The sequence below is a fragment of the Pseudoliparis swirei genome, chromosome 11 (genome assembly GCF_029220125.1).
Source record: "Pseudoliparis swirei isolate HS2019 ecotype Mariana Trench chromosome 11, NWPU_hadal_v1, whole genome shotgun sequence".
NCBI lineage: Eukaryota > Metazoa > Chordata > Actinopteri > Perciformes > Liparidae > Pseudoliparis > Pseudoliparis swirei.
In genome coordinates, this window is record NC_079398.1 from 20131069 (window position 1) to 20144058 (window position 12990).

General features: G+C 45.8%; 1 protein-coding gene across 1 annotated transcript in view; it reads right to left on the reverse strand.

Moving 5' to 3' along the window:
• Positions 1–4503: 4503 nt before the first annotated feature.
• Positions 4504–12990, reverse strand: part of frmd6 (FERM domain containing 6) — a 31250-nt gene continuing 22763 nt past the window's right edge. Inside the window, exons 10-14 of the mRNA XM_056425703.1 lie at positions 10400–10574; positions 9223–9531; positions 8309–8440; positions 7735–7826; positions 4504–7608 (exon numbers count right to left, since the gene is read on the reverse strand). Of these exons, the coding sequence (XP_056281678.1) occupies positions 7303–7608; positions 7735–7826; positions 8309–8440; positions 9223–9531; positions 10400–10574 (1014 nt within the window). The 3' untranslated portion in view covers positions 4504–7302. The remainder of the gene's footprint in view (positions 7609–7734; positions 7827–8308; positions 8441–9222; positions 9532–10399; positions 10575–12990) is intronic.

Genomic DNA, 12990 nt, shown 5'->3' on the forward strand with positions numbered 1-12990 from the left:
TCTCTGCATACTGATCTCTGCATACTGGACCCTGAATTCAACCCTCAACAAGAACAACAACAACAAGCTGCCCGGCCAGAGTTGAGGCTCTTAATCCTTGAGCCACTCTATATTCTCTATTACAGTGAAACCATCATAGATTCAAACAAGGAGAAAGGAGGGAGCGGGCTGAGCGTCGACTAACTGGATCTCTCTGTTCAGGATCCACTGGATAAATAAAGGCGAGCGTGTGTTTGAGAAGGAGTGTTGTCGCCGCGGCTCGAGGCGTTTGTGTGTCTACGTGTCTTCACACTCCGAGACCATTGGACGGATTCTTCTGACCTTCACGTTCCCTTTGAGATGCATCGTGACGCTCTGACTTTTTCATTTCACGCCATAATCGGGTCACAATTTAAGTTTGTCACAAGACATGGCAAACTACAGACACTCCCATCATCCTCAGCTGTAGTTTTGTATCTTCTAATTAGCAATACACTTAAAGGGTGCACCTGATAAACACCGACACCACGAGCACCAAATGTTCCCATCGTATATGAATGATGAGGACCGTCCTCTATCTGTCTCGTAGGCGTTCACATATCGGCGTTCGTGGGAGCGCGTCCTGTACATCTGCTTTCCTGCACGTGGGTGCTTCGGCTCGAGGGTGAACTCCCGCCGCCGCCGCTCATCCTCTCGGCCTCGCTGTCTGAGCTCCGCGTCACGTTTTTCTGTAAATTACATTTTCCTCGACTTCATTCAGAAGCCGGTGTTATTCTCGGCGGGAAAAAAACAACTTACAGTAACAGTACGGCATCCAAGGAAAGACGGAGAGAGGTAGGGAGAGGAGGAGGAGGAGGAAGAGGAAGAGGAGGAGGAGGAGGAGGGAGAGGAGGAGGAGGAGGAGGAGAATAAGTGAGTCATGGTTCCTGTGGAGGAGAACACAGGATGCCACAGTGATCTATGGAAGCCCGGTGAGAGGATCTCAAGCACCCATCATCCGTCATGATCCACATATGTTCTAATGAATGGAATATTTCACACTAATAGTTGCAAATATGTGTATTTTTTTAATACATTGAAATCATGAATGTTTAGCTCAGTTTGCTTCACGTTTCCATTCATGCGCCCTTTCAACCCTTCATCCATCAACCGTTTATATTTACTGCTTAATACATATTGAAACTTTTTGTAAATTATTTTTTACTCCTCTGCTCATTGGCTGACTAGTTGAGGCAGAAATCCCCCCCCCCCCCAGCAGTGAGGCTCCTCCCTCCCTCCCTCCCTCCCTTCATCACTGGAGAGGCGATACATCCAGAGATGTGTATCCTGATTACTCTGCTTTATTATCGGCTCTGGGGATCATCTCTGGAGCTCGTGGTGTCTGCGCAGCTGTCTTTGGTTAATAGGCTGGTTTATTAACCGCTGATAATCCACTTGCCAAGGGGCCGACGAGGTGACTCGCAGACCTGGTACAACTAAGTGGACCTTCCTCGTGTGATGAAATCCATGTCAGCTGGACAGGAACCAGGAGAACCGTCAATGTGCTTTTTCATAACCGACCAGAGCGAGTGAGTCCGTCATCTGAAGGAGGAAAAACACCAACATATTGAACACGGTTTTCAACCCAGTGGGGGGGAGGGGGGGGGTTAGGGCGAGGCCAGTGTGATCCAGTGAGATCAGCGTTCAATTGAGTGTGTGTGTGTGTGTGTGTGTTGACGTGCATTTAGACTGGGGGGGGGGGGGGGGGGTTGGATTTCATTTCTGATTTGAGACCATCTGGCTCGTCCAGGCAGCTGCCGGGCAGAGCCGCCCCAATGCCCCATGGGATTTACGGAGAGGTCACCGCCGCTGCTGGAGTCACACGGCCACCTAATACTCTCAGACAATCAGCTCAAATGATCGGACAGACACACACACACACACACACACACACACTCATAGATAAGGAGATCAGATACATGGAGGAAGGAAACCTGTAGAAAGAACACTGGAAGATGAGAGGTGTAACAATTACACAGAATAATAAAAAGGTCCTCACGGAACACATTATCATCTTTTCAATGTAAGACAAGAAATAAAAAGGACACATCGACGCTGTGTGAACACCGAATGCGACGAGACAAAAGAAAGTAGAAGAGCGTGGAGGAAAGGGAGCGGTGACGGAGCAAGAGAATGGATTTCCCCCCTCTCTGTTGCCATGGCGACGGCAGTGGATGGTGGATGACTGATACAGTACAGCTGTTGAGCTCGGAGGGGGAGAGAGAGAGAGAGAGAGAGAGAGAGAGAGAGAGAGAGAGAGAGAGAGGGAGAGAGAGAGAGGGAGAGAGAGAGAGAGAGGGAGAGAGAGAGAGACGTGCGTTATCTGTGTCGGAGGAAGGAGGTGGAGCTCACTGAGGAAGGCAGCCATGTTTTCTCTTGAATTCTGCATGTTTTCCGTCTGTATGTTTTCCGCCTGTTGTTTTCTGCCTGTATGCATGTTTTCTGCCTGTATGTTTTCCGCCTGTTGTTTTCTGCCTGTATGCATGTTGTCTTCTTGCATGTTTTCCGCCTGTTTTTTTCCGCCTGTTGTTTTCTGCCTGTATGCATGTTGTCTTCTTGCATGTTTTCTGCCTGTATGTTTTCCGCCTGTTGTTTTCTGCCTGTATGCATGTTGTCTTCTTGCATGTTTTCCGCCTGTATGTTTTCCGCCTGTTGTTTTCTGCCTGTATGCATGTTGTCTTCTTGCATGTTTTCTGCCTGTTTTTTTCTGCCTGTTGTTTTCTGCCTGCATGTTTTCTGCCTGTATGTTTTCTGCCTGTTGTTTTCTGCCTGTATGTTTTCTGCCTGTTGTTTTCTGCCTGCATGTTTTCTGCCTGTATGTTTTCTGCCTGTTGTTTTCTGCCTGCATGTTTTCTGCCTGCGTGTTTTCCGCCTGTATGTTTTCTGCCTGTATGTTTTCTGCCTGCATGTTTTCTGCCTGTATGTTTTCTGCCTGTTGTTTTCTGCCTGTATGTTTTCTGCATGCATGTTTTCTGCCTGTTGTTTTCTGCCTGTATGTTTTCCGCCTGTATGTTTTCTGCCTGTATGTTTTTTAAATGAGTTTCTTGCCTCTTTGTTTATTGTATTTTCTTTGAACAGCCAACATTGACATTGTTTGTCGATCCCTCGAGGAGTATTTAGTTCTCGCATCACTACATAAACTTTACTTCTATTCTTCTACAATTCAGAGACACATTCTGTACTTTTACTCCATCTGACAACTTGAATTATTTTCCTGATTAAAACTTTAAATGCAAAACAGTATCTTACGATGCAATGTTGTGACTGTTGTACGACTGTTTGACTATTTTATGGAGTCTTTTGAGACGATAGCATTTCTATTTTTAATCATGAAAAGGATCTGAACTCTTCATCCACTGAAGGACAACCTTTATAAGTTAATAAAGGTTAGTCAGCGTGGAATAAAAGCATTCTCACTAATATCTATCTGGGCCTGAGAGACACAGCGCGCCTCACGGGCATCAATCATACGCTCCAAGTGCTGCTCAAGGGTCAACGGCAGGTCAAACGTGTCCTCGTGAACTTCACTTCACCTTTGGGACCAGAGGAAACATCATGTGTCGGACAGCAGCGCCCCCTTCAGGCCGAGCGGAGACCTACATGAACGAGTCTGACCACCAGAGGGCAGCACGCGCTAAGGAAACATCACAGCTTCACTATGACCCAACATACAGGACTGTCTCAGAAAATTAGAATATTGTGATAAAGTTCTTTATTTTCTGTAATGCAATTAAAAAAACAAAAATGTCATGCATTCTGGATTCATTACAAATCAACTGAAATATTGCAAGCCTTTTATTCTTTTAATATTGCTGATTATGGCTTACAGCTTAAGAAAACTCTAAAATCCTATCTCATAAAATTTTAATATTTCCTCAGACCAAGTAAAAAAAGATTTATAACAGCTGAGTGCTTGTCAAGGCTCAGGAAACCCTTGCAGGTGTTTCGAGTTAATTAGACAATTCAAGTGATTTGTTTAATACCCTACTAGTATACTTTTTCATGATATTCTAATATTTAGAGATAGGATAATTGAGTTTTCTTAAGCTGTAAGCCATAATCAGCAATATTAAAAGAATAAAAGGCTTGCAATATTTCAGTTGATTTGTAATGAATCCAGAATGCATGACATTTTTGTTTTTTTAATTGCATTACAGAAAATAAAGAACTTCATCACAATATTCTAATTTTCTGAGACAGTCCTGTACATATTCTTATTTATTAACAACATTTATTATATTTGAATAGTAGTTTTGGTCAATTTTTTGAGCGCAAAATACAGATAACGACTTTTATGTTTTTTATTGGAAAACACATATATATATATATATATATATATATATATATATTAAAAGGCCACAAAAAAAACTAAAAGGATGGTAATTTTCTTTAACAAATTCTGTTATAGTGTAAAAAATAATAATATTATTATTATTATAAAAAGAAGCGAATGAACCTCATTTTGAAAACACTACAAAACATCAGAACTTTGGCAAATAAGTGTACCTTTTTATTGGATAATGAGGGCATTAGTACCAAGAAGGCACGGACCAGACTTCATCATAACAAATCATATTTTTTACCGACAGGGTGAGAAAAGAAGAGGTTTTTTTCCCTTCCTAAAAAGGGAGATCCTTTCACAGAAGGGATCATGGACACAGACATACAGACTCTCACTTCAGGAAGTAAGACCATACAACGAAGTCAGAAAAGGAAGTTAGAACAACTTATGAGGACTGTTAAGGTCGCGGGGTATGACTGTATGGCTATGGACCTTAACACATACTGGTTTTTAATAGAACAAACATCATTGTCCATCAAAATATGACTTTACTTTACACATTTTACATTAATGAGTAGAAATAATTACAAGTTTAAATCAGTGGAAGAAAAAAACTGGAACACATATAGAAGTTGTTTTTAATTACACTGCGGTATCAACGTTGTGTATTTGTTATGTGTGACATTAAGTGTGTGTTTTTATTTATTTGATGCTATTGCAATGTATCGGTCGTGACAGCTGTGGGTGTGAATAGACCTGGTGACACTCGGGTAAAACATCAGTGATCTCAAATGAGCCATCTGTTAGCGTAGCTTAGCATAAAGACTGTAAACAAGGGGAAACAGTTAGCCGGGTTCAAACCCACCAATCGTCACTTCTTAAGCTCCCGAGTTATCGCGTTATATACAGTTTGGTTTGATCTGGACCGAAATAACGTAGCTAATCAGTCATGAGGTGTTTCCAGTACTTTATGCTAAGCTAAGCTAATCCTCTTCTGGCTGGAGCTTCACGCTAATGAGAGTATTCATCTTCATCGGCAGAATCCCCAATAACTTAAAGGATCATTCGAACTGAAAAGGTGTAAATCAAACCGAATCATCTGGAGCAGGCGTGTCAGACTCATGTTCACCGTGGGCCACATCAGCATCATGGCCGCCCTCTTAAAGGGCCGGAAACACTTATAAACTCCCCGAACATGTTGTTAAATAACTCTCTTTGCATTTGATTATTGTTTATTTGAGTGTAGAAATATTGTACATACCCCTGTCTTTTATATTACAACATGAATCCATTTAATTTGAAACCTTCAAAATAAAAGCACGGGAAATTTTTCTTGAATTTCTTTAAGAAAAGGAGATCGCGCGTCTTTCAAGCCGTCAGGGGACACATACAATGACGCTGTAATTCTGTGGTGCAATGTTTTCAATTTGATAAGTTTCAAGTTACAAATGTTATGGTTGTATCTTTTTTTTAAAAGCACTATATTGTTTATTTATAAATCAGACAAAGCAGTAACTGTGGCACTTTGAATCCGAGCTGCATGATTTATGAATACGATGTGTTGTTTTATTGGTTGATTTAACCCGCAACAACCTCCTGTTGTGAAATAAGAGCTTTCAGCAACAGTTCTCTTGAGATTAAAAAAAGATCAAACCAGTATTTCTGGTTCAGTCCCACAAACATCACCCGTCCTTAATACTGTCACATATATTCCGCTTGTAATACTGAATGACATCATCCGCACGCAGATTAACTGTTGAACGTACACAGAGTCAGAACAGTTCGTACAAAAAATACAACAAGTAAAGAGATTTCAGGTCAAAACCAGAGGATGAAGAATTAAAAACAACACAAATTCCAGTATAACATTTCTTTTTTTTTTTAAACGATGCATGAAACAAAAACAACGGAAGACAAGTAGAGTGGAAGTGGAGCCGAAAGGAAGACGCACATGTACATCATTAAAATGTACGTTTTGTTTTTTTTGGCCCCGGCAAGCCGAGCAGGCTCCATTTTGAGTTTAGATTACAGGGAAGCGTTCGTGGCTGCAGGTCGGGACACGTAGGAACCGACTCGACCTCATTCCTCCCGGGAAACCGGGCGGGAGTTCACGAGACGCGGAAACGGCTCGGAATCAAAGTCTCTATTTGAAGTTTTTTTAGACGCCGGAGAAAGAAAAAAAAAAACCTCTGAGGTTTTTTGTGCGCGCGCGACAATGTTTGTAATCTTTAATAATGACGAAAAAGGCGTGATTGTCATGGCGACGGTTTGACACCTGCATAGAGTGATGAAGGCACATCGTTGGGGGGGGGGTCCAGTCCGAGAAGGGCGGTGGGGGGTTGTGGCACACTGCACTTCCTGCTGAGGTCAAATGGAGTGAAAGAAGTAAACCGAGGCTGCTTCCCTCTCTAAGGATTGTGGGTCCTTCCCTTCCTCCCCGGCGAGGCTGTGAATTGTTCGTCGTCACGGCAGCACGCCGAGGAAAAGTCGGAACGACTCTTGTCTTTGGTTCGTAGCTCAGAGAGGGTTTTCTGTCCTCCGGAGAAGATCTTTGATGCGCTGCTCGAGGGCCTCCGGTCCGCCGTGAGCCCACGTGCACAAACACACAAACACGCACGGCTTTACGAAGCGGGGGAAACGCGGCGCGTGGGTCCCAGGAACCGCTTTGGAGTTCCGGAAGCAGATTTGAGTAAAAAAAAAAAAAAAAATTTTAAAAGATGACACGATCCCTTTTTGATTCCTTCCCGGTGGAAAGAGGCCGATGTCTCTGGAGCGCGTGTCCGTCCTCTCGGCTCCCCTCCCGGCCGCGGCGGTCCGTGCTCGTTTGTCGCGTGTTAATCGTCCGAAGGCGGTGAAGCCGACTCTTCGCCGGCGTCCCGTAAACCCACCTCTCTCTCCCGGCTCGTTCCCCGAGGGCCGAAGCTTCTCGACGTCGGGGCGAGAAGAAAAAAAAAGGTCACCGCGTCTGTTTTTTTTCTTTCTTCTTTTCTTCTTCTTCGCCTTCACACCACAAACTCCGGCACCTCTTCGCTGGTGAGGTCCAGGGAGAAGTACTTGTTGGTCCTCTTGATGGGAAATGGCTGCTGCTCGGCGAGCATGCCGGCGCGCTGATCGGCGAGGCCCTGGTAGCCGCCGCCGCCTACGCCGCCGCCGTCGCTCTGCTCCTGGGCGCAGCCGAACGTGTAGCTGTGGGCGGTGTCCTGGCAGAGCTCCGCCCACTGCGGGCAGTCCTTCTGGTAGAGCCGGACGTCGTCCAGGGACTGGCTGTGGCGGTCGGTCGAGGACGGAGGCTTCTTGCACACGGACGTCTGCAGTGGAGGGCGGCGACATCGAACGTCGCGGAAGAAAAAGAAGAAAAAAGAAACATGAGTGCACGCTCCGTCGTAGCGGTGCGCTTGATTCACGCGGTACACGGGTGTATAGATCCGAGTTACCTGCGGCAGCGACTCGATGCTCTGTCCTCTCATCTTGACGACCGTCTCCGAGGAGCTGGAGGTGGAGGAGCTGACGTCTTTCACGATCAGTCCTGCGGAGACCGCGAGACTCGAGGATGAAAGGGTTCTCCATCGCCATTAAAAAGTAATTCCACAGATAAAGGCGTGATTTATTGCCTTCGCATTGAAAATGCGGAAGGTTATGTTTTGATCACCGTGTATTTATTTATTTATTTGTATGCGTGTTACTCGCATAACTCAAAAAGTATTAAACCGAATCGCATGAAATTTGGTGGGATGATTGGTTATTATCCGGGGACCATTTGATTAGATTTTGGGATTGATCGGGTCAAAGGTCAAAATCTTCTTTTTACCATACATTTTTGTCCAATTGGCATGCAACTAATGCCAACATGTTCATAATTCAATGCCCAATCTTGTGATATGTGAAGGTATGCGCTCTACCGAGTGCCCGTTCTAGTTATGCGTAATGCTTCTTTATGGCGGTCCGCTTCGTGTTCTGACCGCACACGATTGGGTTTGACTCTCCTGGAGTCTTTACTGCAAAAGTTACCTGAGTACCCGTTGGTGGGGTCGGGCGACATGGTCAACATGTCCTCGGTGATGTGGATGCACAGCTCCTGGTCCAGAACCATCTCGTGGAGCTCCTCGTAGTCTTTGGGGTCGTCCACCAGCATCTCGATCTCTGAAGGAGGGATTTCAAACACGTCAAGTCGTCGCCGTCACGAGGGTTCTGTATGAAGAATCGACTCGAGCCGCGTTCACACAGTTTACTCGCTTGAACAGTTGTGGCTTTTTCGCGCGAGGGGCGGGGCTTATCTCCGTGGAAACGGTTATCTTTTCCACCGTGGAAGACCTAACTTGTTTTGCTTTATACTTGTTGTGGACATCCCACAAACGTCAGAACATCTAACGCCCTCGTGTTCGGGTTCATAACATTAATATCATATATATCTATATATATTTACCTTCGCATTGAAAATGCGGAAGGTTATGTTTTGATCGCCGTGTATTTATTTATTTATGCGTGTTACTCGCATAAATCAAAAAGTATTAAACCGAATCGCATGAAATTTGGTGGGATGATCGCTTATTATCCGGGGACCATTTGATTAGATTTTGGGATCGATCTGGTCAAAGGTCAAGGTCATGAAAAGGTAAAACTCTTCTTTTTACCATAGCGCGGTCAATTTATATCCAATTGGCATGCAACTAATGCCAACATTTTCATAATTCAATGCCCAATATCGTGATATGCGAAGGTATGCGCTCTACCGAGTGCCCGTTCTAGTCATACATGACATCACCCGTAGGCTCACACAGCTCGGTGACTTTCCCCGACTACGTCTGAATGACTGCCGCTTCCAGCGCTATGAGAGCAGCAGCAGTTGGATTCACCGACGGCGGAGCGTCTCGACGCTGATTGGCTGTCGCAACTCGGTCGAAATATTTAAAACGGCAAATTACCGTCGTCGTCCAGGATGCGCTCCTTGCCGCCGCTCTCGATGCCGGAGGTGTGAGAGCTGCCGTGGCTGGTGGTGGACGAGCTGCAGGTCCTCAGGGGCCGGTGCGGCGCCTGGCCCGAGGCCCTGAAGCTGTCCGTCTCGATGCCCGAGGTGTGCGAGCTGCCGTGGCTGGTGGTGGAGTGGCGGGACAGCCGCTTGCGGTGGGACACGCTCCCCGCGCTGCTGCCGCTGGCTCGGGAGCGTTTGTCCAGCTGGTCCATGTCCAGCTCCAGAGCATCGCTGATGTACGACTCCCGGTACTGCTTCTTGTCTGGAACCAGATCACACAGAAACGGAATCACAATATATTCAGTCCAAGTGCGACATTTACATTTTTTATTTGATTTTAAAGTATAACCCTGAAAGTTTTCTGGATGGGATTTGATGAGAGGATCGAAATGTCTCTTTAAAGCTCAATAAGTAACACATTATGTCTGTTTTGTACAAATTATATACAACCAGAGGAGTCGCCCCCTGGTGGTCAGTCGGGAGAAAGCAGCTTTAACACATGAAGCATAGACTTCTATACAACCAGAGGAGTCGCCCCCTGGTGGTCAGTAGGGAGAATGCAGCTGTAACACAGGAAGCATAGACTTCTATACAACCAGAGGAGTCGCCCCCTGGTGGTCAATAGGGAGAATGCAGCTGTAACACAGGAAGCATAGACGTCTATACAACCAGAGGAGTCGCCCCCTGGTGGTCAGTAGAGAGAATGCAGCTGTAATACATGAAGCATAGACTTCTATATAACCAGAGGAGTCGCCCCCTGGTGGTCAGGAGAGAGAATGCAGCTGTAACACATGAAGCATAGACTTCTATACAACCAGAGGAGTCGCCCCCTGGCGGTCAGTAGGGAGAATGCAGCTTTAACACAGGAAGCATAGACTTCTATACAACCAGGAGTCGCCCCCTGGTGGTCAGTAGGGAGAATGCAGATGTAACACATGAAGCATAGATTTCTATACAACCAGAGTCGCCCCCTGAATTTGACATTTTGCAGAGTGTGTCAGACTGAGCGACCAGCTCAAGGACTTTTTGCCGAAGTATTCAACCAAAATCTTTTATGCTTTTATGTTTTCGACACACAACGACAAGAAACGCCAAGCCGTTTCAAACGATCTCAAACTGCTTGTGAATACCTTCGTTTTCCTCCAAGCGGCGGACCTGCTTGAGAACGGGCTGCAGGTTCATGTAGAGCCGGTGGCTGTTGCTGAGCAGCTGCAGGAGGTGGCGGGAGCGCAGCGGGCAGCCGGTGTAGTAGATGAGCTTACGGGCCGAGGGCAGGCCGTCGGGGAGGATCTCAAACTTCTTCCCCTGCGGAAGTTAAGAGGAGGAAAAGCAGGTGATTACAGGTCTCTGTGTGGGGGGGGGGGGGGCGATACGGTTATGAAATAGGACTTCAAATGGGGATCGAGTTCCAGACAGAGGAGGAAAAGTCTGTTCTCTAAAACTCCTCAAACACAATGGACCAATGAGAGTCCACGGATCTGTTCTTCTGTTCTTCTGTTCTGCATTTTTGAGGATTTTGGCTGAACGCACTGGAAAAACTGAAATGGCGTTTTTTTGGTGTGCTTTCTCCCGCGCTTTTACAGCCAAGGCTGGAAGCCAATAACAGCTGTCTTTAGCGCAGCGGGGGGGTGTTCTCGTTACAGACCTATAAACATCTCGGGGGAAGGGTTGGACTTTCAAAGACAACATGGTGGGTTTAAAGACGTGGAAAATGCAAAGACCTGCACATTTCTCACCGCAAGACTGAGCCTTGGTTTAATTTAACCAGAGAAGAAGAAGAAGCCTAATCTGAGTGTTTATAGTCTGTAGGTCGAGTAACATATCAGAGGTATTCAGCTGTGTGCTATCAGGAAATGAGTAACAAATAAACTGACATTTGGCAATTCCCATAAAATATCATTTTGGTGGTACTTCCTTGAGGCAGAAGGACTTCCTGTTCAAATCTCTGGACTGGCAGGAAAACTCTGGGTGGGAAAATAAACCGCAGTGTTGGTCTTCAACCTCAAAGTGACTCTATGCAGCTTCTACTGGCCTCGAGCAAAGATCCTACTGGGATCACAGTGGGAATGAGGCGACGCTGATTACTGCTGTTTTTCGTTTTTTTATATTTTTTATATTGTCTGTCACTGTTTTATGTTGTATTGTATGGAACTTTGTGTGACGTGCTGCTGCTGCTGCTGTCTTGGCCAGGACACGCTTGTAAAGGAGATTTTTAATCTCAATGAGGCATTTCCTGGTTAAATAAATGTAAAATAATTTTTTTAAACAAAAGCATGGACATTAGGGTTGTTATTTGTTGTGAATGGTATTTCTCTGTAGTTTTTATGCATTCTTTTTAATTATTTAGAAAAAGATGAAGTTGTAAATATAAAGGATGGAGGAGAAAGTCTCATGTTCCAAAGATAAAAGAACAATGTGGACGATTAGTGTCATCAGAATATGATTTATTGATGGCGCAAAATTAAAAAAAGCCATTATTTATAATGGATTTTGGTTATTATTTAATTAAATATTGTTGGCAGGACTCCCTTCATCCTCCTGCCACATCCATGTCATTGCACCGTGACAGTGATGATGAGTTTCTAAACATCCACGTCATAAATCAAACAATACGGTGCTGCTTGACGACCAAACAAACACAATCGAGTGGTCGTGATGAGCCAAATTCCATCATTAGGGGAGATTAAACCCAAATGTGATGGACATAGAGCCGCACAGGATTACATCACTAATACAACCGCGTCTATCAGGCTCTGAGGGTTGAAGTCCAGCAGCAGACTGGTGACCAGTGGCCGGTTATTAAAGGGTGTGAAAAGTTCCTTGTGCCCGCGGTCACTCCATCTCCATCCTCTGCTTTAGGACAACACGTCCCGAAAAGAACACACGCATCAAAAGAAAAGTCCCCGAATCGCCCACGGGGCCGTTTCTTTAATCCGACGATCCATCAGAAAAAAAAGCCCAGCGTCCGCCGGAGAGGTCGAGGCTCAGGGCCGACGTCACGAGGAGGAAGATGAAACCCTCCCTCGAGGAAGCGCACGCGCAACTTTGTTTTCCCTCTCAGGATCAGAAAATTCTGACCCTAAATGTTTCCCGTCCTTCCCTCAAACCTCGGATTAGAGCTAAAAGTCGTCCCCGGGCCCAATACCCCCCCCCCCCCCCCACCCCGAGTATAATAAAATCCCCCTGAAACCCCGTTGCAACATCTGGTGTTTATTGACCCGCGCGTCCCTCCTCCGCCCTGCGCTCCGTCCGCGGTGGCTGCAGCCGCGGTGTTAGGTGACGTGAGCGGTGGGTGGGGTGGAGCAGAAAAGCCTGTTATTCAGGAGAAGGGCGGGGGGGGGGGGGGGTCCACAGAGAGAAGAAAAAAAGCACAACGCTGCAGACAGCGAACGCGAGAAAAAAAGAAAAAAAAGAAGATTAAAACAAGAAAGTGTTTGACGTGGACTCCGTGGTTGTTCGAGCCGAAATGAAAAGCTCAAAGCTCCCCCCACGAAACCGACGAAGCAAGATCCTGCGGGGCATTTAAAGTCCCCTTCAATTGTATGCAAATGAAGAAGTAGCCAGAGTTGCGAGAGCTTTGTTTCGTGCACTAACGACCTCTCTGGATTGTGATTAATAGCCGACCGGCGGTGAGCGTGAAGTCGTCGGAGGGAAACGGATGTGCAGTCAGCTCCTCTGCCCTCCTGCGATTAAACAGGAAACCCTTCGGAGTCACATTAAC